The sequence below is a fragment of the Vidua macroura genome, chromosome 1, assembly GCF_024509145.1.
Source record: "Vidua macroura isolate BioBank_ID:100142 chromosome 1, ASM2450914v1, whole genome shotgun sequence".
Taxonomy (NCBI): Eukaryota; Metazoa; Chordata; class Aves; order Passeriformes; family Viduidae; genus Vidua; species Vidua macroura.
Window position 1 is genome coordinate 39,945,181 of NC_071571.1, and position 22,362 is coordinate 39,967,542.

The following is a 22,362-nucleotide window of genomic DNA, read 5'->3' on the forward strand; positions in this document are numbered from 1 at the left end:
TTGAATTAGAAACAAGTTTGAGTTAGAAACAAATGCAGGATAGATATTCAAATGTAAATGTTAAGGTAAAAAAATCCCTGTATCTTAGATTGTATTTTTTATTTCATGGAGAAAAAGACAACCAACCAAAGACTTCTCAACAATATAAACTAAGTAGGTATGCAAATATAACATCCTAGATAATAATGTAACACAGTAAATCTGGTTGGATAGGTGTGAGGATTTACTGTAAGTTAAATGCTGAGAGCTAAGTGCATGCAAAAAGAAGCCATTTGCTGACAGAAAGATTTTTTGAGATAGCATCAGGATCACATTCAGCAATGACATTCTTTCTCTTTCATTTCAGCATTCGTCTCTACATACATTAATAAGCAGCTTTTGTTTCATCACCTCCCTCTTCTGCCTTGATGAGTCAGATCTTATCATTTCCAATGATGACAATCCAAATGTAGAAGTATGGATTGTATTTAGGCTTAATTTCCTGAATTATGAGTAGTGTTACAATCTCAAGTAATCTGAATGGACTATAAATTGAGGAGCTTGATCTTCAGATCGCTAGTCTATCACTAGCATTCCTCCACAGTGCCAGGCAAACTGCTTAAACTCTTTGTGATGGTTTTTTCCTATCTCTAAGGTTTTTTGTGGTTTAGAGATGAAAGAAGCAACTACTGCAGTTATACCTCAAGGCAGAATGGTGATCCTACAGTTCAGGGTGGTGTGCCCTATGAGAAGCAAACATTTCCAAAACTAAAGAAACAGACAATGACTCTTAAGAGGCTCAACCACCAGTTAAGAGGATCTGTATCTCTAAGCAGGGATTTACTAAACAAAATGAGTACAAACAAGACTAATACTCAAACAGGACTGACTATGTAGTGCATTTCAGTTATTAAAGGCTTACTCTTTCTTTTTCTGTACTTGTAGTACAACTTCTGACACCAAGGGTGGAGCTGTAACCTCTGTCTGCATTAAAGAATGGATTGGAAGGTACCTTACAATTTCAGAGCTTGCTTCCATAGAGATGTTCTCTGCTGTGGCACAAAAAACCCACACAAATTAAAACCATACCAAGGAGTGATTAGGAAATATCCAGGCTAGTACTGAGGTAAAGACAGCAAGAGGGCTCTTTTCCCAGCTCATATACCTAAAGGACTGCACCACACAGTAGTTACGGTGGCCTAGAAGCCACATTGAACACTAAACCATTCCTTTTTTAACATTTATCTTCCAGGATTAGCCCTTCTCTGTGTGGCACATAAAAAATGGGAAAGGGTAAAGTAAGATAATGGCTAAGCAGCTTTTCAAAGAACATCACAAACAGAAATAAAACTTATGACTGGATGCAGAGCTGCAAGGACAGAAAATGAAAATTCTAAGCTCCAGTAATGACTCAAATAAATTTCTAAACAAAACTTGTAATACAACTGAGAATCATCCTATAGTTGTTGTGAGTGTATTCAGACAGAAAAGCATTCTGACCACAGCCTGAAAAATAACTGTTCTTGTAAGCAAGGTAAATCAAATTATGAAAGCTTACAGTCTGTTTTGTTTTTCCCTTCCTTTTACACTACTGGACTAATAATACCTAAAAATACAGCCAAATGATCTAGACCTGCTATAGAATTTATAACTTTGGGATACACCTGAATCTGTTGACATAAAAGAGGAATTTTTTAGCAAACAAAAGCCAGTGAAAGAGTGTGCTCTTGTGTGCAGACTTCAGAGAATAAATAGAAGTGTTTTTCATTTTGCCAATCAGATCTAGCAGTGACTGGCAAAAATAATTATTATTTGATGCAATTTTTCTACTTGAGCAGATGGCCAGCTCCCTATATACAACTTCAGTGCCATCTTGCTAGAGAGAGTAAGTTTTGGTAGCCACCCTGATTAGATGGTCCCAACTACCCTGAAACTTGAGTGGAAAGGTTAGACCCATGAAGGGAAAGATTTCATTCTTGGTGAAGTGGTAAGAAACAGTCCACAGGACTTGAGACAGGCACTGCCACCACAGAGCTTGCCACCTAGCAACATGCCAGATGTTCTTTGAGAGCAAGAGATAGGCCAAGGCAATGCAGTGCCAGTGCCTGCACTGTGAAAATACTGCAGAAGTCTCACGTCACCTAAGTGAGGCTTGACAGGCTGCAGGTTCAGAGGTCTGCCACACACTAGCATCCACTAATATCCAGAACAGGCAGAATTAGAGGCTCATAAGAGGGCAGAAATAGTTCAATATGCTTAATGCTTCTTCCTACAGTAACAGATTCTGCTGTAAAGACATCCTATCCTTAAAGAGACATATGGATGGGTTTAATTCTGTGGGCGAATAAATACAAAATGCTGTAACTTGTACAACAGAAAGACACTAAAACTCCTTTGTGTTTTTCCCTCTTCTGGAAGATGTCTCAAGTCAGTGAAAATCTCAGATGGCAATTGCAAATAAGGCCCTCAACAACTTTGCAGTGACTTCAGTAAGAGTACTTTCCCTCCAGAAAAGAAGGAAAAGTTTATTTGATTCTAAATATTTTTATTTAAAGCTCCCTCACATCTCACACCTATGAATGAATTTCACATGGGTAAGTTTAGCAAAGAATCACAACCCTTTACTGGAAGTTGTATTTCATGAAAAAAGATCAAAAACATCAAGAGCGAACAAACATGTCTAAGAGGTGCCACCTGAAAATAAGCCTTTGAACTCATTTGACAAATGCTATTGTTTAAAAAAAAAATCACACCTGTGTGCAGACAGATAGGCTCTCTTTATCTGGTAAAAACAAGGTGTAGAGACTCATGGGATAGATAATTAATCTCTATTGCTATCTATAGTTTCTTTGTTAACGCTGTCTTGGTTGAAGTGTGAAAATATGTTCACACTTTGGAAAATGGGCGATTAGCTAATCAAATGACAATATGAATCTTAGAAACACAGAAATTACTGTAACCCAACACTACTACTTCTGACTATATAGGGTTTTAAAAATTGTATAAGAAAAACATTCGCTCAAGCATCCTTCAAGACCATAGGGGAAGTTATCGCATCTTCCCCACTGTAACAATCAGTGCAGAAGTTGTGACCACCATCATCAGTTTATTTCCACTACTACACCCGATATTTTACCCTCAGGGAATTAATTGCAGGGAGTATTTTCTTTGTATAGACAAATTCCAAGAAACTGTGACAGAGAGATGACATAACCAGCACTGAATAACCAGGGGCACTAAGCAGCAGCCACTGTTCTGTTAGGGCCCTGTTAAGTAGCAGTTGTGTATATTAAGTAGTAGTGGTCTTACACCAGTGCCCCAGGAGATGTCCCAATCAAGCAAGTTTACCAGTTAAGTGTCTCAGTTAAATGAAGCATACGGTACAAACTTGTATCAAAGTGCTACATGGCAAATGCCCCACATATTTCAGCACAACTTCACAGGGCTGCTCAAGTTGTGCAAGATTCATATTAAAAAAAGATCTGACTAAACACAAATTGTATACTCCATGTGTCACTTCAAAATTCTCTCCTGGGATAAGATATAAGTTAGACCTCATGTTTAAGGGAGACCCACTTTGCACTTTTTTTCTTTTTTTTTTTTTTTTTAGTTAAACCATCCCTTTACACCCTTGGATGCTCCTACAGCATGGAGTTCATTTTCACAGGCGCTTCCACATTAATGAATTAAGTAAATTTATCTTTTCTCTATATAAGTCGATGATCTTACTAACATCAAGTCTGCATATAAAACCATGAAGAACATGTATTTACAAAGTTTTGCTTTTTTATCTGTGCTACCAAAATTCTTGATATGGCACTTAACACTTCACGTCTCTCACACAGTAATTTTCTCTTTTCTGATGGCAAAAACTGTTCTGCTTCTGTTCATTCAAGCTGCTCTAAGAACTAATTTTACTGTGTCATTAAGTCAGCCACTGTACCACTTCCTGGGATCACTGCACTGGCTCCCAAGTCAGACACAAGATATTTATCCTAATTCAAAGCCCTTTGTGGACAGTTGCCATCTTACTGTCTTATGCCATTTCTGCTCTGCATGGCAGCCTCATTTGCTTATCTGTCAAGATAACACTTTCTCTGATACTTTCTCATTTCTGATAATTTCTACTAGCTCCAAATAGCATGAGACTGTTATCAGATTCAAAGCTGCATATGGCCTCCCTCAAAAACTATTTCTGACCCTCAAATCTCCAGAACAAAGTTGTTCTATCAACGTTTTTTCCTTTGTTCTTATTTCCTCAAGGTGTGTCTTAGTCCCTTTTGCCCTTCTCAGCGTTCATCGTTCTTGTCTGTCAGACTTGGAAATAAAACTCCCAGAAAGTCCAGTTTCTGCTTTCCAGACCTGCTACTGGAAGAAGCAGCAGCAGAGGACAACTTCTCCAAGCTACAAAGCTATTGGACATTTATTTTTGCAGGTACGGTTTCCATGAAAGAAGCAGCAAAGTTCTGGCCTGAAACTGATCAAATTAACAGAACACACGGAGCTGACATGTAAGTTCAAAGATCTTCATCAGTGAAACAAATCTTTACAGTTCTAATTTTGCAGGGCATATATAAAATATCAGTAGCCAAGAGTTTAAGAGCAGCAAAAATTGCTAACTTAAATAATGCCTTTTTAAAAACGACTCAACTTACTTTGAAAGCATACACTCCCCTTTTTTGGCTCTCATGTTAAAAGCTCCTCTTTGTATCATGTGTTTTCTTGTATTTTCTCTTTGTAGATTATATAAGAACTCTTTGCAGATTGGCTGGTATCTTTTTTTTTTAAGCATTCTCTTATATTCATTGCAGAACTGGCATAGCCAAAAATCCTTAATGAAACAAATGCAAATAAATTGACATGTTGCATTTGCATTGCTTTGTTCAATTAAAATTCTCAAAACAGCTTATAAACATTAACTGAAGTGGTATAGTTTAAAGTTACAGAAAACAATTGTAATATTCATATTTTACTCTAAGGAATGAGATCAAACCTGTGGTTAAAAAAAGAAAAGCATAAAGGCACTTAATGGTATAAAGCAGAAATGCTCTAGATCAGTAAGGCCAAAAGCATTCGTGTGGAAGATTTTGCCTACATCACGCTCTACTAATTTCTGTGAATGTATCAACACGAAGAACTTGGGTCTCAGTGTGGCTTCAAGTTGAAACAATATATTTTCTAATAAAGAGACTAAATTTTCAAATAGGGAAAATAATGCCAATCTAGGGAAAAACTGCACTTGAAACTTTGATGGAAAAGAATTTTAATAATAAATAACATAGGATTATCTACATTCTTCCTACTGAATCTTTTAGACTGCTTATTATCTTTCAGAGACACACAATCTGGAAGTTTGGGGAAGGCTCCTAGGTTTCTCACTTCCCTGAGAATGTCATGTTTAAAACTCACTTTTCCACTGAACAGAAAGTAACAATGCCAGGTAACAGAGGAAATGCTACATTTGGAAGAATTTTTTCAGCCTCCTTTAAGAGGCTACTGCATAAAATGACTGATTTTTCATAACACTTGTCAGTCTAAAATGTTAAAGATAGGAAAAGAGGGTAGGCTTTCTGAAAATTCTGGCTTGTATTTGTTAAAACAAGACCAGAGTTTCAGATATGTCTCCTTACTTCTCATTTCTCTTAATTTCTCAGGAAGAGTGTTCTTGGGTTTTTAAGTGTATGACAATTTCTGACAATTTATCACTTTTTTAATTAATTTTTTTGCTCTGAGTTTTGTGTCCCAAAGTGGTTATTCTTGCTTCATGCAAGTAATAAGTAAAGGTTGGTCAACTAAATATATTGCAGACTCCTAACTAAGAGTTGCAGGTGGGGCACTAGATTTCCTGGTTCCTCCGTCAACCGCACTGCTGTCACAGGAACATGGTCCCAGCGACACTGAGGTGTGAAAAGGGACCTCTTGCCCGCTGACTGGGAAGCCCTTTTTATGGTCAGAAACAAACTCATTGATAAAACAGCCACCAATGAAATTCTCATTTGCCACTTCAAGTCCTTGCTGTGGAAGCCTCGAGCACCCCAAGGGCTGGAGGATGTGACACCAGTCCCTGTCAGAGGCTGCACACACACAGACACACACAGAACCTTCTCTGAGGTTCCCGGGAACCTGGTGCTCAGCACCCAGGCCTGTCGGGAGTCCAGTTCTGGGCTCCTCAGTACAAGACATGGAGCTGCTGCGGTGGATGAGTGGGGGACTGGAGCATCTCTCTTATGAGGAAAGGCTGAAGGAGCTGGGCCTGTTCAGTCTTGAGAAGAAATATCTGACAGGGAACCTTATCAATATAAATATCTAAAGCGGGGGTGCAAAGGGGATGGAGCCAGGCCCTGCTCGGTGGTACGAAAGACTAGGACTAGAGACAACAAGCAGAATCCGATGCACATGGAACTCCACCTGAACATGAGAATTTCTTTACTGTGCAGGTGACCACGTACTGGAACGGCTTGCCCAGAGAGGGTGTGGAGTGCCCCTCACTAGAGATACTCCAGAACAATCTGGACGCAATTCTCTAGGATGACCCTGTTTGCGCAGGTCGGTTGGACCAGATGACCCACTGCAGACCCTTTTCAACCTGACCCATTCTGTAATTTTGTGATCCCTCGGTGATTCACACAGTATGAGCCCACCCACGGTCCCTCGGAGCCGCTCACCGCAGCGGCGGCCCAGCCACGGTGCTTCAGGACCGCCTCAGGGCCGCCCCCGTGCCCACAAACACCCACACGCGCAACACCCTTCGCCCACAGCGCTCCCGCCCCCGCTTCCGCCCGACGCGGGAGGAGCGGGAGGAGCGGCCGGGATGTGCAGCGCCTGCGCCGCAGGGCCGGGGCAGTGTCGCGCACGGTGTGCGCAGCTGCCGCCGCTGCGTGGGGCCGCAGATGGAGCCTGCCCCCGGCGCCGCAGGTAGGGGCGGCCGACGGGCCGGCGGGAAAGAGGGAGGGAAGAAGGGAGGACGGCGGGGCGGCGGAGCGTCCCCACAGACATACTCACTTCACCCCCGCCCTCCTCTCCCCCACCGCCGCTCGCCTCGCCAAGGCTTCCTGTGGGAAACCCCCATTGCTTTCCGCTGGCCCCTCACACCCGCCGGAGAGGGCGGTAGCCTGGGCTGCGGCGCACTGCCTGTGGGTGCTGGGAAGGGCTACCCTGGGGGGGCTCCGTCCCGGCCTCCGCGAGGTTCCGGGTGGACTGGGACGTTCCTGCTGCCCTCAGCGGGCTCCCGGCGCCACCTCCCTGCTGCCCTCCTTGCCGCTCTGCTGCCGCCGCCGTGACCTCCAGCGGCAGGACGCGGGGCGAAGGCAGCTCCGGGGTGTCCAGGCGCCCGCGGGTGCCTGCTGTGGCCTCTCTGGCTGTGTAACAAACGTAAAGGCAAAGTACCAAGGCTATGATGTCCTCGGCTTCGTGCTATCGAGGTCTTGTCCGAATGGTTATCGACACATGCCCACATGAATGTAAGCCCGTGGCCTTTATACCCATGTAATGTTCACTCACGGTGCCCAGAGTTCCCGAGTCAGGTGCCTTCGGCTTGGTGTCTTAAAAGGCTATTCCCTTCAGCTAGTGCAAGGTGTTGAGACTCCCGTAGGTGGTGGTAACCTGCAGTGGTCGTGGCTGTGCACCTCCGTCCCAGCCGCCTGTGGCTGCTTCTCCAAAAGCCGAAGGATGCTGGCCAAGGCCAGGCTCTCTGTTTCTGATGGAAACCTGTTTTGGACCTGGGTCTGCAGGCCTTGCAAACAAGGCATTCATATATATTTGAGTTCTGGGTTTATTGATAGTATCCTCTAAGCATTGATCTGTTAATTAGTTAAGAAAATGTTATAAAACTTACCATGGTATTTCAAGTGGCAGATGTTCATCTACAGCATAATTTCACATCCCGGTTGTCCTTTGGAAAAAGCCTAGTTATTACATTACTTAGTTCACAGATTCACAGAATAGGCTGAGTTGTAAGGGACCCACAAGGATCATCAAGTTTGACTCTTAAGTAAATGGTCCATAATGGGATCAAACCCACAACTTGGTGTTATTAGCAGCATGCTGTAACCAACTGAGCTAATCCTAGCGATTCAGTCTGTTGTGATTTCAGTGCAGAACAAAAGGCATGGCACCAAACACTAAAGTCATCAGCGTTCTGCTTCCATATTTATGCATGTAATGACATTATCTGTCCCTCCCAAACCATACTGGGGTTGTACGTTAGCTGTGGTAGGACTGCTAAGGGTGTACTTTTGGTACCTGCTGTGTGGCACCAATACTGAGATTCATCTCCTGAGCAGTGACATTGCTTACTGACACCTCTCTAAATCTGCTACCTTGTTACCCACTATCTTTTGCTTTCCTCCCCCCACTCCCCATCAGTATCTGGCTTATACAGCTCTGTTGAAAACCTCAGAATGAACGAAACGTGGAGATGTCTAAGTGAGGTAGTAGAGAAACTGGAGCAATAGCTGCAAGAGGTGTGAGCTGCCCTGTTTGTATTAGTAAGGTGTTAACCCAAATACCCTGGTTTGGTAGGTTTTAATGTTTTAAGCATTGTTAACTGCTTCTTGGCTCATATATGAGAAAAAAAGAGGGAGGATCACAGTCTGTAAATTGTTACCATGACTGATACTTCATTTTATGGTCACAAAAGACACAAGTATTCTAATGGCTTTGAAAGGCAGTAGGGAGCGAATATCAAGGAGTCCTCTGAAGCTCAGATTGTAGAACCTGTGAATTATGTTGTGATTTGTATGGGAGGAGTTTTTTGATAGCCATAGTTTGGGAAGAAACTGTGGTTGTGTCATTAGGTGATTATATCCAATAAATAAATCAGTAGTAAACATGTTCACAAGATTTTATGTTCATAAAATCGCAGATGATCCTGAGTTGAAATAGATCCACAAGGATCCACAAGTCCAATTCCTGGACCTGACTTCCGCAAGACTTCCCCAAGAATCACACTACGTGCCTGAGTGTGTTGTCCAAATGCTTCTTGAACTCTGTCAGGCCTGATGTCCTGAGAATTTCCTTGGAGAGCCTGTTCCAGTGCCCAGCCACCATCTGGATGAGAAACCTTTTCCTACTATCGAATTTAAAAAATGTCCCCTTCTGCTTCTGCTTTTCCCTTTGTGAGAAAGCTGTAGACTGCAATGAGGTCTCCCTTCAGTCTCCAGGCTGAACAAACAAGTGACCTCAGCTGTTCCTTGGGTGGCTCCAGGCCCCTCACCACTTTGTAGCTCTCCTTTTGATGCTCTCCTAAAGTTTTATATCCTTCTTGTATTGTGGTGCCCAAAACACACAGGACTCGAGGTGGGGCTGCCCCAGTGAGGAGCAGAGCAGGACAATCCCCTCCTTTGCCCAGGTGGTGATGCTGCCCCTGCTGCCCCCCAGGACAGGGCTGGCCCTCCTGGCTGCCAGGGCACTGCTGACTCTCATTCAGCTTTCTCTCAACCAGGACCCCCAGGTCTCTTTCTGCAGTGCTGCTCTCCAGATGCTTTTTCCCCAGTCTGCCTGTACATCCAGAATTGCTATATCCCAGGTGTTAAACTGTGTTAAACTTCACATGGTTGGTGATTGTTCAGTCCTTAATTTGTCTAGGTCTTCCTGGAGGGTGTCTCTGCCTTTGAGGGAGTCAACAGCCTCTCCCAGTTTAGGAAAATGTTACACTATTTTGTTTTATCCTTCTCCAAAATGAATGTGCTACAGCCCAGCATCGAATTTGAAGCACTTCCAAAGCTATGTATGGTGCTGCTTTTAGGAATAGAGGCCATGGGTTATGAGAAAGCTCATTTTATTTTTAATATGCACTTGGTTATAGCTGTCATTTTTCAGGTGGTGATGTTTGGATCCCTAGTTGAAGATTCACAGATGCATAAAGTGGAGTCATGGACAATAGCTGAGATAGAAATACAGGTTTTGATACCTATTCTTGACATAGGGCTTAAAAGCAGAGGGTCTGAAGACTGATTTGATATTTTTCCTAAGCTACTTAACACGTCTATTTCTTCATGTCAGGTGGAAGTGTAGGTTGTTAAATATAACAGCAGTTTTGTCAGTGGACGGAGAAAATTGGGCTTGCAGAATGTATGTGACTTCTTTCAAAGTGGCAAGGGCAGTAAGACTAGAGCTAGAAGAATACATTGAAAAGAATGAAATTATAGCTTCAAAAGCTAGAAAGGATAAAATAATGAGGGATAAAGCAATGTTGAATTTAAGGGGAAAAATGTAGAAGTAAAAGTTATTTTTCAGCTGTTCTTTTTCAACTTTTAATTAAACTTCTTTTAGATAAGTTTTGTGATTAATAACATAAGTTGCCAGAATAACATCTGCAATCCTTGTGTTAATGTAACTGGAAGGCTTTTAACCTTGTCACCTCATACTCTGAAACTTAAGAGAACACTGGTGTGTTTTGATATTAGTTTCCAAGATGTTCATTCATTTATATTGTATGTACTGATTTCTCACTTACTACAGAGGTACAGAAGTCAAAGGTAGGCATTGTTTTTTATTTGTCTCTTAATCCTTACGTCCCGTCAAAGAATTTTTTTTTTTTTTTTAAATGCAGGAAGAATGGTATTCGGTCCTGTTATTCATAAGCCTTGCTCTTCATTTGTGTGTGATGTTCTTTATTTGCAATGAAAGGTGTAAATTTTATCTTGAAAGGAGTGGCTAAAGAGCTAAATATTCAACCTCTCAAGGAGTTTGGGCAGATTTATTTCTATAATGAAGCTTTTATTTGTGATTTATATTGTTTTTGATTACACCTTGTCACACACTTCTGAAAATTATCTAGTGCTGGAGCAGCTGATTAATGGTATTGGGCATGGTGGCAAATCTTAGGTGGTTAACATCTCCTCCTGTAATGACTGGGGGATTTGTTGGTTGTTAGATTTTCCTGCATCCCTTCCTCATCCATATTGGGTATTTTGCTCTTTCTATGTTGCATTTACTTCTTACACATCTCTTGTTTCTGGTGCAAATTCTTGCACAGTTTCTTATGTCACTGCTTAGCTCTATTTTATGTGATCTGTTTGATTTATACAATTCAGATAGTTTGTGTTTTTTCAGGACCTTTCTCTGTTTCTTACTCCAAGTGGAAGTGAGCAGTAAATTTTTGGACATGATTCACTGTAAGTTAGAAAGGGCATAGAAGAAATAGGGATTATACACATGGGACTGATTTCAGACAAGAGGTGCTCAAATGTGTGGGCTTGACTTTTTAAAAAAAGTGTATAACCTTATCCTATATGTCAGAATTGAATTGTGTCTGTGCTGTTAGTATATTTTGGCATCTCAGAAAAACCCCTGGAATGTGCATTTGGTTGCTGAAACCCTGTTTCGTTTAAGTGACAGAAAGTTGTGTTGAGGATTTTGCATCAGTTACCAAGTGAAGCACTTAGAAGCATTACAGTGGTGGAATTAGGGCTGGCTCTGCTGGTTTAATCCTTGGTCAGCCCACAGCCCTAGTTGTGTTTACTGCACTTTGCTGGAATTCTCATCTGTTGTCAGATGGGATTTGAGGTGGGCTGAGGTGTTTCCTTTATAGGTAGCTCACAACCTAAGTTTTCCTAACTGGCAAGTCTGTCATACTTGAACAATGGTACAGGCTACGTGTTAATGAAGCTGCATTATTTCCAGTAGTAAATATTAAGTCCTAATCTGTAATTAATTTTCAGGGCCTGTAACTGTATTTGCTGTGTGATCAGCAGTGTAAAAATATCTCCTCATGTCGGCTTTATTACACACGAGAGGTATGAGCATTTGCAATCTGCATGTAATTAACAAGAAAGTGTGCTTTGTAGGTCTGCTTTTCCTTTTCTTTCTAGGCATTACAGACTTGCTGTAATACAGCCATTGTTCACTTTTAGCAAACAGCCTTCTCGTAATCCAGTACTGCCATATTGCAGGAACATGAGCTCAAAAGCAAAATGTAAGATAACAAATTCAGCCAGTGAAAAAGGTGAAAATTGACTTTGAGGTGATGATAGAATGGTGAGAAGTTTAAGCTTTGGAAATTTTCCCTGGTGTTGTCATCCCTGTACTCCATCTTAATTTAAAATGATGTCAGTATTAGAAAGATCTCAAAATCTGTAACTTTTAAAATACAAATAAATTTATTCATATACATTTAAAGAAGAAGAAAAAGGGATACTGCATGGAAAAGCTGCATTGATAAGTTTCTTTTGCTTTTAAATTAGAGTTTCAGGGTATCACAGATCTAGTTTCACTTGGATTATAACACTTCTGTCATTTCATATCGTCCTTCTATGCTTCAAAACCTCAGTAGAAGCTCACTTCTTAAGGCTCTAGTTTGTATGCACTGATGTGCAAATGAAGTTACCAAACTCAGTAGTATTTCACATATGTACAAAGGTGTTTGTTTGGTCCTGGTCCATCATCCGTCAGTTCACACTGGATGTCTTTGACTGATAAAATTCTTTACCTTTAACAGGATTCTGCAGGGTTTTTTAGGACCAAGGTTTACAAAGCAGGATGCTGAAATTATTCTGTAGCTTTGACCCCATGAACTCCTTGTTGGTAAAGGCACAGAAGCCCTCCCAAAGGCTACAGGATTGGATACTTAAAGTAACAATTTTAGGAAAATACCCTAAGATTTTAGAAAGATAAGTTGGTTTTTTCTCCCATGACTTTAATGGGTCTATCTCTAAATGAATTTGTTCCGATGTGTGACTTAGTGTTTTCAAATAGAGATTTTGAGTAGTTGATACAGTCTGATTCCATGATACATACTTGTTGGATAAGTTTTTGTGATGCACATATGCATAAATGATTCACATGAATTAACCTAAGAATGGTAATTTTTATTTAATACAAGGGGAATAAGCTAGGCAGAATAATGGAGATGAAAATGTTGAGTTGAATGCATTCTTTTCCTGGAGGAGTACTAAGCTCTAATTATATTTGCTTATTCAAAACATTGTTACAGGTGCACTAAAATAGATCTGATTTTTTTGTAAAAAACATTTAATGTCTAGAACCAATAGTCTGATTGATGAAAGGAATGTTTGCCAATAAGCAAGCAGTGGACACTGTGCTGCTCCTTCTGTTATTAAGAAAAGTTTACTTTTCTAGTGTATTTTTATAATTGCTCATAGGCAAGTGTTCTAAAGCAAAACTTTGTAATGAAATGGCATATTTACCTCACAGAAACAATTTTTACCAAGTGACATGAAGAATAACCGAATCCTCTAAATTAACGCAATTTTGCAACTTAGTAATAAACTTGTTATTCATTCTCCAAACCATCTCAAGTGTTGTGTAAACTATAGGTCTGCATATGGAAGAAATGACAGAATGGCTGTTAAATTCAAGTTTTAGTAGACTCGTCATAGATTAAAACAAGACCTTCCAGAAAAACAGCTTCTTTGTAGTGGACATTTTCTTTAAATGTGATATAGGTTAAAGAATGGTAATTCTGCATGCATCTCTTTGGTTTTCTTCCCTTTTCACTTTAGTAACTGCTATTTCTAGTGCTGAAGTTCTTATTGATACTTTTTTGAGTTTTATTTCTTAGCTTAAAAAAGAAGAGTATCTTAGAAATCTGTCTACTCACAATTACTTACCTTTGATGGCAACTGGTAGGAAAAAATATTAAGGTGTAATAAAAAAGAAGGTTCCCTTTATGGCTCCACATTTCTCAACCAATCTTCCAAAATAATGAAAGTAATTGCTTTTAAAATGTATGTATTTTGTGGAGTGTTGTATTTTAACTTGGATTCACGAACTTTGACTGAACTTTCTACAGCATTTTTTCTAGTAAGGAACATAATTGATGTTTAAAGTTGATAGGACTGGAATTTCAAGAAAAGCATGCGGTAGTAAAGTTGCTAATTAAAATGATAGAAAGCTTTCTCTGTTCTTCATACACACTGTGATTCTTAACGAAAAAGCAATAGTATTTAAAGTACTATTTTGAACATTTTTTGAAAGTGGCTAAATAAAAAATCAATAAAATACAAATAACAAGTTGTATAACTAGAAATGCACATTTCAGAGACTGTTACTGGAATTGCTTGACTCAGTTCCCTTTGGATGGAGAAAGTGTGAGGCTTCTTTAAGTAGCTGGATAGAGCAGATTTCAACTTTCCTGAGTAATCTGTGTCTCTGCTACCTGAAGTCATGAAAGAGGTGAGAGCAGAGCTGTTAACTACCAGCAGGATGAGTAAAGGGTGAGCAAGTCAGTTACTATCTGTGTTGAATGAAGCGGGGAGATTATATGACTTCTCTCAGGACACTCTTCTAGGAGAGCTTTTGTCTTGGTATCCTCTTCTCGTAATAGTGTTCTAATTAATATGAGTAGCTGCTACAGTCCCTTTTGTTGTAAGGACTATAAAGCAGCTTTGTATTTCATCCTCCTCTTCCCCTTAAAGGTCTGCTGCCTGCAGCACAGCTCTACACATTGCTCGTGCTGTTCTCAAGGTCCTGGGTCCTTTGGTCAGAGGCTAGAAAGTCAGCAAAGTATTTGTCATCTGTTTTCCCAGCTTCCATACAGAGTGAATTTGTTGTGTTCTAGTGGTTGGGATGTTCTTGTTCCTATTAATGTATATTAGTTTCTTGGAGTTTGGTCACTTTTAGAAAAATAATGAAAACTATTAAACTGACTAGCTGTGGTCCTTGGCCTTCCGTGGCAAGAAAGAGCTTTTGCAGCTGAGGGTTTTGATAAATCACAGAAGGCTATTATTACAACTGTAGTCTTGTGCCCTACATATTGTATGCAACGAGAACCACGACCACTGAGATTTGCCAAACCCCACAGATTTTATTTGTTAAAAAAAAAACAAGTCAGAAATGTTTCTTAGTGATTTGGTGAATAGGGATATCTCCCAGTCTAGTAATCTCTCTCTTTAATTCTTTACACTGGGCTGAGGTTTCATGGAAAACAATTTCTCTTTCACAAAGTAGGTTTCTCCCCTTTTGTCTTTTTTTTTTACCCTGCAAACTTGTAACTTCTTTAACTTTTCTTTATCTTCTCATCTGTTCTTTGTCCCCAAGAGCAGCATTCTGGAATCTGCTGCTGAGTCTTTAGGAAACATTCAGTAGTTCTATCACACGGATTCCTTGCCTGTAGACTTATATTTTCAAGGAGCTAGTGACTTAGCTGTAGCCCCTGGAAGCCTTCATTTGCTTTTAATTCTGGCTAACCTTTGTGTATGTTTTTACAAAATAATTATTTTTTAGTATTAGTAGTATTTAGTCTTTGTTTTGTAACCTTTACTTGATTAGCTGTGTTCATCCATCTGTCCCTTGTAATGTTTGATGGTACTTGGAAATTTCATCAGAAGGTAAGGTAAGGGTAAACTACCAGAGTATTAAATTGATCTAACAAAAATGCCCAAGTTTGGGCTGGCAGAGGGAGAAGAAAAAGCTTCTGCTAGCATTTGTCTGGGGTAATGTGGTGATTCACTTTGAGGTGAAAGGCAATGATCTCTTCAAACAGCCTACCCAGAAGATCAGGAAAAGTGTGTGGAGGATGTGGGTGATTACAAAGGTATCAACTTTCAAATGCAGAAGGCAAACTATAGGAAAATCTATTTCTTACTTGTCTGGGAATAATATTTTCATGATTATATAAAACAGGTGTAAGACAGGTGTTGAAATGCAGATTCTTCTGTAGGGACTAGTCCACAGGTATCTGGTTTTAAGAGTAAGAAGTACCTTTCTTAGTGCAGAATAGAACTTCCAAAAAGGGGAAAAAAGTTCTTCTTCTGGAAACTGTAATATAGTTGAAAAAAGGCAAAAGGAGTTGATAGTTTTACGTCATGGTTGTGTCCTATTTTTTGATGAAGTCTTGCTTCTGAGGTGTTCTTTGAAAGCTGTTGCCATATATGTTACTGCAGAGATGAATAGCTTGAATTGATGATGATCTTGCAAGTGCTTGTACATCAGTATCAGAAATGCAGGTGCTTTGTGTGTGAACACGTTTGCTTTAGCTGGTATCTGCTATTTTTAATTTTTGCCCCTTATTTTTCTTAAATATTTTGTATAAATGCTAGGGATACTGACTTCAGTACTGACTTCAGTTTTAAGATTGTTGAAGGAAAATCACTGTAATTGTAGTGCAATGGATAGTTCAGAATCAAGGAAAAATATTCACATATTTAAGATGTTCCAGTAGAAACTCACAAGTAAACTCACTCACTCTAGTAGAAACTCACTTAAACTGAACATCTGCATTTGAGATATTTGGAGAGGTAGTTTCAGAGCCTGAAACTTAGTATAAGTTGATTAAAATTGCGTGGGCTTTTCATAGAGTCACTTAGGCTAGGTTTAACACCATCAAGTCCAACCATTATTAAGTACTAAATATTTTCTAATTAAAAATACAAAACCAAAATCCTGTAAATACAAACATTTTTAAAATTAAAAAAAAAAACCATTGAAACTGATACTTCACAAGAGATTCTTCTAAAAACTGTAGATGAGTTTATAAATAGTTTTTGCTGTAGTTTCCTTTATACTGCTGTATAATTACTTTTGAATTACTGTTGTAGCTCTCTTCTCATTCTTCCTACTGGATGCTTCCCAGTGTCCTGATGTGCCCTCTTCTTCCTGCATTTTCAGCATTTGTAGACTTGACAGCATGGGACTAAAAAGAAGGAATTTGCCTGGAGCACAGTCCTGTCATGGTTCTGGTTGTGCTGGTGTTAACACCAGTAGAGCTACTCCTTGCTATCAGTCTTACGCCTCTTTCTTTTGAATAATCAAACAGAAGATTGGGTGTTTAACCTAAGAGAAAACCCGACAATCTTTTTTGACTGTTCTGGGCTATCAGGGAAATCTTCTCTTTCTGAGTTTCTTTTTCTTTGCTTGCTTGCTTGTTTTTTTCCAGATGGCCCTGTGTCCTATTTCCTTTCTAGCATTTAGCTGCATTCCTGCCCACTTCTCCTCTTTGTCAGTAGAGGGATAGCTGATCCTTACACTGGAGGCCTGTGCTTTGTCATTGTGAAAATCGTGGATGCTTCTGGCCAGCTTTGCCAGTAGGGGAAGTGTAGCTGCTCTTCCCAGGCCCTAAAGACCTCTCTGCTTCCTTTCCATGTATGCTGTGGTATAAAAGTTGAACCTGTGCAGAGGCAAGAGTTGGACTTGATGATCCTTGTGGGTCCCTTCCAATGTAGGATATTCTATGATGCTAATTATGGGAAGTAGATAAGTAGATCTAATTACTCCAAAGTGTAAATCAGCTGAGAAGCACTTTTTCACATGTATTTGGGTTAGTTTTCTGTTTTTACCTGCTCACTCACTGAGAGGTTAGGTGCATAATAATGATGATGTGATGAGGGTGAGTGAGGGCAATGCGGCACTGGTAAAACTTCCCTTTTGGTGACCCACTTGATTCACTGTATCTGCATTTGTACTCTTTGTACTCCAAGCACCGGTATAGCCAAGTTGAGTTTAGAAAAACAAAGTGTGGGGAGCAGAAATTAAGGCTGTAATTTGTGCCAGTCTTCTTGTCCTCATCTCACTGAATTCCCTCATATGGATGGCTTTGGAGTTATACAGTGAACTGGATCAGAGAATTTACCTAGTTGAAAAATTATCTAACAGGAAATTTATTTGCCTTTAAAAGAAATTAACTTCCACTTTCATTCACCACAGGGCTGCTGAGCATGTCTGTGTGGGCAGAGGGAAAAGATCATCATAGGGATGGGGAGAGGGCAGGAAGGCTGCAGTGCTAGCTTGCTTTGACTGGAGGGAGTGGAGCTGAGGCACATAGCATGGTGGTGTGGTTCCTGCCATGTCATTCAGCTGAACTGATTTGTCCTGTTTGCAAAACATGCTTGGAAGTTTTCTGACAGCTTTGTCTTGTCTGTAGCCTATGTACTGCACCAAGTATTTGGTACAGTAATTGCACTGATACTCTGCAGAAAGTTAAAATTAAGGATATTTGTAATATTTAATCTGTAAAATAATATATTTGTAGAAATCTGATATTTGTAATATTTTAATATGAAAATCAGAGCATGGAAGCAAATCTAAATTATGAGCTATTTGTTTATAGTGTTTCTGTTGTATGTACGGAATAGAGGGGTATTTTCCTGCTGTAGAAATGCTAAGAAGGATATTTTTGAGGAGAAATGTCTTTAGTTCAGATTCTGTTTATTGCTCATTGTAATCCTCTCTTGTTGCCAGATTCCACTAGTAATATCACATACAGATCATGTGCATAGAAAAATATTAGTATCCAGAAATAAAAGTATTTAACTGCTGTGCTGTCTATATGCAGATTTTTTATTCAATAAGGCAGAAATTCAAAGGTGCTGCCAGAGTTTGCTCCTTTATTTTTGTTTCACAGTGCATATTAAAGAGTAGAAATATTCAGGGTAATGCTCATCTTTGTATCTGAGCAAATTTTGGACTTTCTGTCCTTTTGATCTGTTTGGTCCTTTCTTGGTACTTTCTGCTGCTGTTTGTGACAGTTTTAGTGTACTCCTGTATGTTGTGTAAACAATGCTGTGTTACTTCTTTAGATTGACTATTTCTGATGTATAGATAACAAATTTTTCTTTTCAAAATTATCTTTTTTTCACTCTTACAGAAAATTCTAAGCTGAGACATGTAGAAAAAGATGTTTTGATTCCACAAATAATGAGGGATCGAGCCAAGGAGCTGTGTTTAGACAAGGTGCAAGGTAAGAGTCAAATATTCATTAGGAGATCAGATGTACTCACTTTTGTGCCCTGAATATAATCCTTGTTTTTGAAATCATATCAGAGAATTAATATGTGTGATCTCCATCTTATCAGCTCACTGTCAAACCAGTACTGAAGCATATAAATCTACTGTGTTGGCTTTGGCTGCTTGGGGATGTGGACTATTTTCCAAAATTACTTGTTCTCAAGGGCTGTAGAATTTAATATGATTAATACAAAATTCTTCACATCTCAGTCTGGTGGTGACAGAGCAGTGCAAGAGTTACTGTGTTTCTGTGTTAGGAAGAATTTAATACTTATATAAATTCAATTGCCTTATGCAAACCTTCAGTTAAGGCTTCTCTAATTATAACAAATTTGTTTAAATATTCCTGACTTACTGCATCCTTTCCTTGCCCCAGCACTGAAATGATCCATGCACATAAACACACACATATTACCAGACAGATGTTGAAATAGGGTGATGCAGTGCACTTCTGCTTCCATTTTCTTGTGAAGAGTACCGGACTCTTTAATAACTCTTTAATAACTCTTTAAAGTGGTGTCACCCCCTCTGCTGAGAGCTGCTTACACACAGGTTAGCCAAGAATGCTGCTATAAAGGGGATGTAAGAATGGATGAAAAGCCAGGGAATTATTCTGTACAAGTGTCAGCTTTCAGTAGAGGGCATTCACATCTGGTCATCCAGACCTGAGCTCTTTAAACTTCTTTTGTTCATGCACCCCATCAGTAAAAATTTTTTGACTGCACAATCCCAATATAGGAATATTCATTTATAAATTATGTAAATGTATCGCTGTACTTGTATGTTATGTACATTGTGAAACATAAAATTAGAAGTTAAAAAAGGATGTGATAAAGATGAAACAAACAATACTTTAAAATATTTTAAGCTATTTATCAATCTAAAAAGATTACTGTTAATAATAGTACTTTTTATTGAGATCTGTACAACTGAACATGCATCATAGTTTTTACAGTCTTCAGCCCTGTGATATAGGAATTTCAGTACCTGGTTCTAAGTTCAGTTTATTTCAACACTTGATCTTAATGGGTGTCATGCCTGGAAATAATACCTTACAGAGATGCAGAGATCCCCATAGAAGAAGTACATAGTTGCTTGCACTTACTAAATTTTACTTAACTATTCTCATTTTTCAGTTCTATCCACAAGTTTTGCAAAGGCTTTGCTTGAATTTGGGCCAATAGATTGTATTGTCCCCTGATGTCAATCAGTTTTTCTTCCAAACTAACGAGAAAGTGTTGCATGTCAGTGTTTTCAACTCCCTAAAACTCTACTTGGGAAGATTTTTAACAGATTAGAAAGTTCTGTTGGTATCCTTCTAAAGTGTACAGATATAGGAGGCTTTTGTAGGTGACACACATTTTGTTCACCAACAAAACTAAACCAAAAATTACATAATTAGGTGAACATATTCAAATACCTATTTTCAAAATGTTTTCTCCAAAATGCAAGTTTCTTTTGCAATGGAGTTACTTTCTTAGTAATTTTTAAAATGACACCTTCACCTTAAAGAGACGCATTGAGTGTTTAGTGTTTGGAAATTTCTGCTAGGTAGCAAACTACTCATAGCCACGTGTCATCACTGAAAAGGTCAGTGGATTTGGAGCGCTTGTCAAACCTGACACATTTTTTTTAGAAAAGACAACTCTTTGAAGCACTTTGCCGCAAGTTATCCAGAGAGCAAACCTCTCTGTGCTGCCAGGGATTTTTGTGGCCCCTCCCCATCTCATTACAAAGTCTGGTAAAGATGCCACTGTTTGAAGGCTCATTTTTGTCAAGTTATAATATTGATGCCATCGTGTAGCACACTGTGCACTCCTAGCTCCAACTACTTTGCTGCAATAGCTCACCCCTGAGTGAGTCAGTGAAGGAGTTTCATATGCAGCGCTCTCTCTCAGTCTGGAGCCTTAGTCTGGAATCCCTTTCTTATTCCAGTCAAAGCAGCCACTCCATAAGTAGTTACATTTGCACACTTTTTCCATAATAATTGTTTTTTATTCAAGAAGCCACTTCCTGTTGGGAATAGATCTTCTCCAGTACATTGTTCCTTTAGTGGCTCACAAAAAAAGAGAAATTTTTGTGCACTTCATTGATGAGATGCAAATACCACAAGATGTGAGAAGTTAAAAACTTCTGTACTTTCACTTGACTGTATAGCAAACCTCCTACACTATGTAACTTGTTTCACACTCGTTTCTTCAAATCTTCATCACGGTCTTCTGTATTTACTGACAAGGGAGTGCATTTTAGTTTGTTGCCATATTGTTTTCCCTGAATTATTTCAGTGACTTTTACCATGGCAGGAAGAACAATTGTTTCCCCAGTGGCATATGGCTTTTTGTGTTTTGCTATTACTTAAAAACTTCAAAGGAAGTTTCTGGAGTTTTATCACTAGGGCACTCTATGACTAGAGTCAAGTCTAGGTAAAGTGGACCAATGTATTTTTAAGCAGCTGCTTTTAGAGGTTCTCCAAAAATTTTTAAAAAAAGTAGTGTTACAGTAATATCTGCCAAAGAAAAGTGGCATCATGTAACAGGTGCCTTCCATTCCAGCACTGCCAGAAGGACTTAACAGACCTTTTTTTTTTTTCATTTGAACAATAGTTGAATCATTTTTACTTCAAATTCTATACCTGTTGGGGGAAAAAATGAAGATGAAAAGCAATTGCAGTAGTGTGGGTCATTTGAAAGATGTTGGTTAAAAGTATTTTGAGAGCTTGCTATTTGTATAATATTGTTTGAGGTTAACCAAAGAGACTGTGTGAATGTGTTTTTCTCCTCTGAACTTTGTGTAAGATGAGGACTTCGGTTTCAGCATCTTCATTTTCTGTGGCAGAAACCAGTATTGGAGGTTCTTGAGCTGTGAGCTGTGGACCATTACCTTGCAGCTTCTCCATCTTTTTCCCTCCATAAATTTTAAAGCCAAATGTTATGATTTTTCTTTTTCTGTGATGTTAAGCAAAATTATAATTTCTTCCTTCTTTCTCCTGTGTAGAGTTTAGTTTTGTATCTTTAGGAAAATAAAGTTTGTGGATACATCTATCTCCCTGTCATTCTTCTGTCACCTGTAAGCCAGCTTTGATCAAATTGTGTGAAACTTAGAAGTGGAAACTGGGTATTTCTGAAACAATTTTTTTTAATCAAATAGGTGAGCAAAACCCCACATTAATACCTCTATTAAAAGAAAAAGGTGGTAGCAGGGCTTCAGTTATTTTGTTGTACACCTTTTCATGTGGGTGGAGGGGAGAGACCAAATCATGGGAAATGAAGCTTAAGCAGTTTTGTGATCAGTAGATTTACCATCTCGTAAATCCATTGTGAGATTATTCCTGGAATAAATTTGTCTTGTTAGTACACAGGGATAGGTGTTAATCAGAGTAAAGAGGCTATGCTTTTTATGCTGTAAACAATTATAAGCTATGAACATAAGCTGTGTAATTAAGTAATCAGAGCTCTTGTGACTTGGTTTGTGTGCTGTGGAGTGTACACACATGCATGAAATGGAGTTGTGTACACTGAGGGCAGAGATATTCATTTAACTTCCTCTCAACATGGGATTTTTCTGCTTTATGTTAAGTTTATGTTTCAGAAACTCCTATTAGTAGACCTCTGTTTCTTTTTGTCTTTAGGAAATTGTGATAAATGCATTGGTACCGTAGGAAATAAAGCTATTCCACAAGTATGGGCCCTTACAATTGGC

The 22,362-nt window shown here is 39.2% G+C and overlaps 1 protein-coding gene across 1 annotated transcript in view; it reads left to right on the top strand.

Moving 5' to 3' along the window:
• Window positions 1-6,788: 6,788 nt before the first annotated feature.
• CMC1 (C-X9-C motif containing 1) overlaps window positions 6,789-22,362 on the top strand; it is a 44,606-nt gene continuing 29,032 nt past the window's right edge. The window contains exons 1-2 of the mRNA XM_053973273.1: window positions 6,789-6,894; window positions 18,524-18,616. Of these exons, the coding sequence (XP_053829248.1) occupies window positions 6,870-6,894; window positions 18,524-18,616 (118 nt within the window). The 5' untranslated portion in view covers window positions 6,789-6,869. The remainder of the gene's footprint in view (window positions 6,895-18,523; window positions 18,617-22,362) is intronic.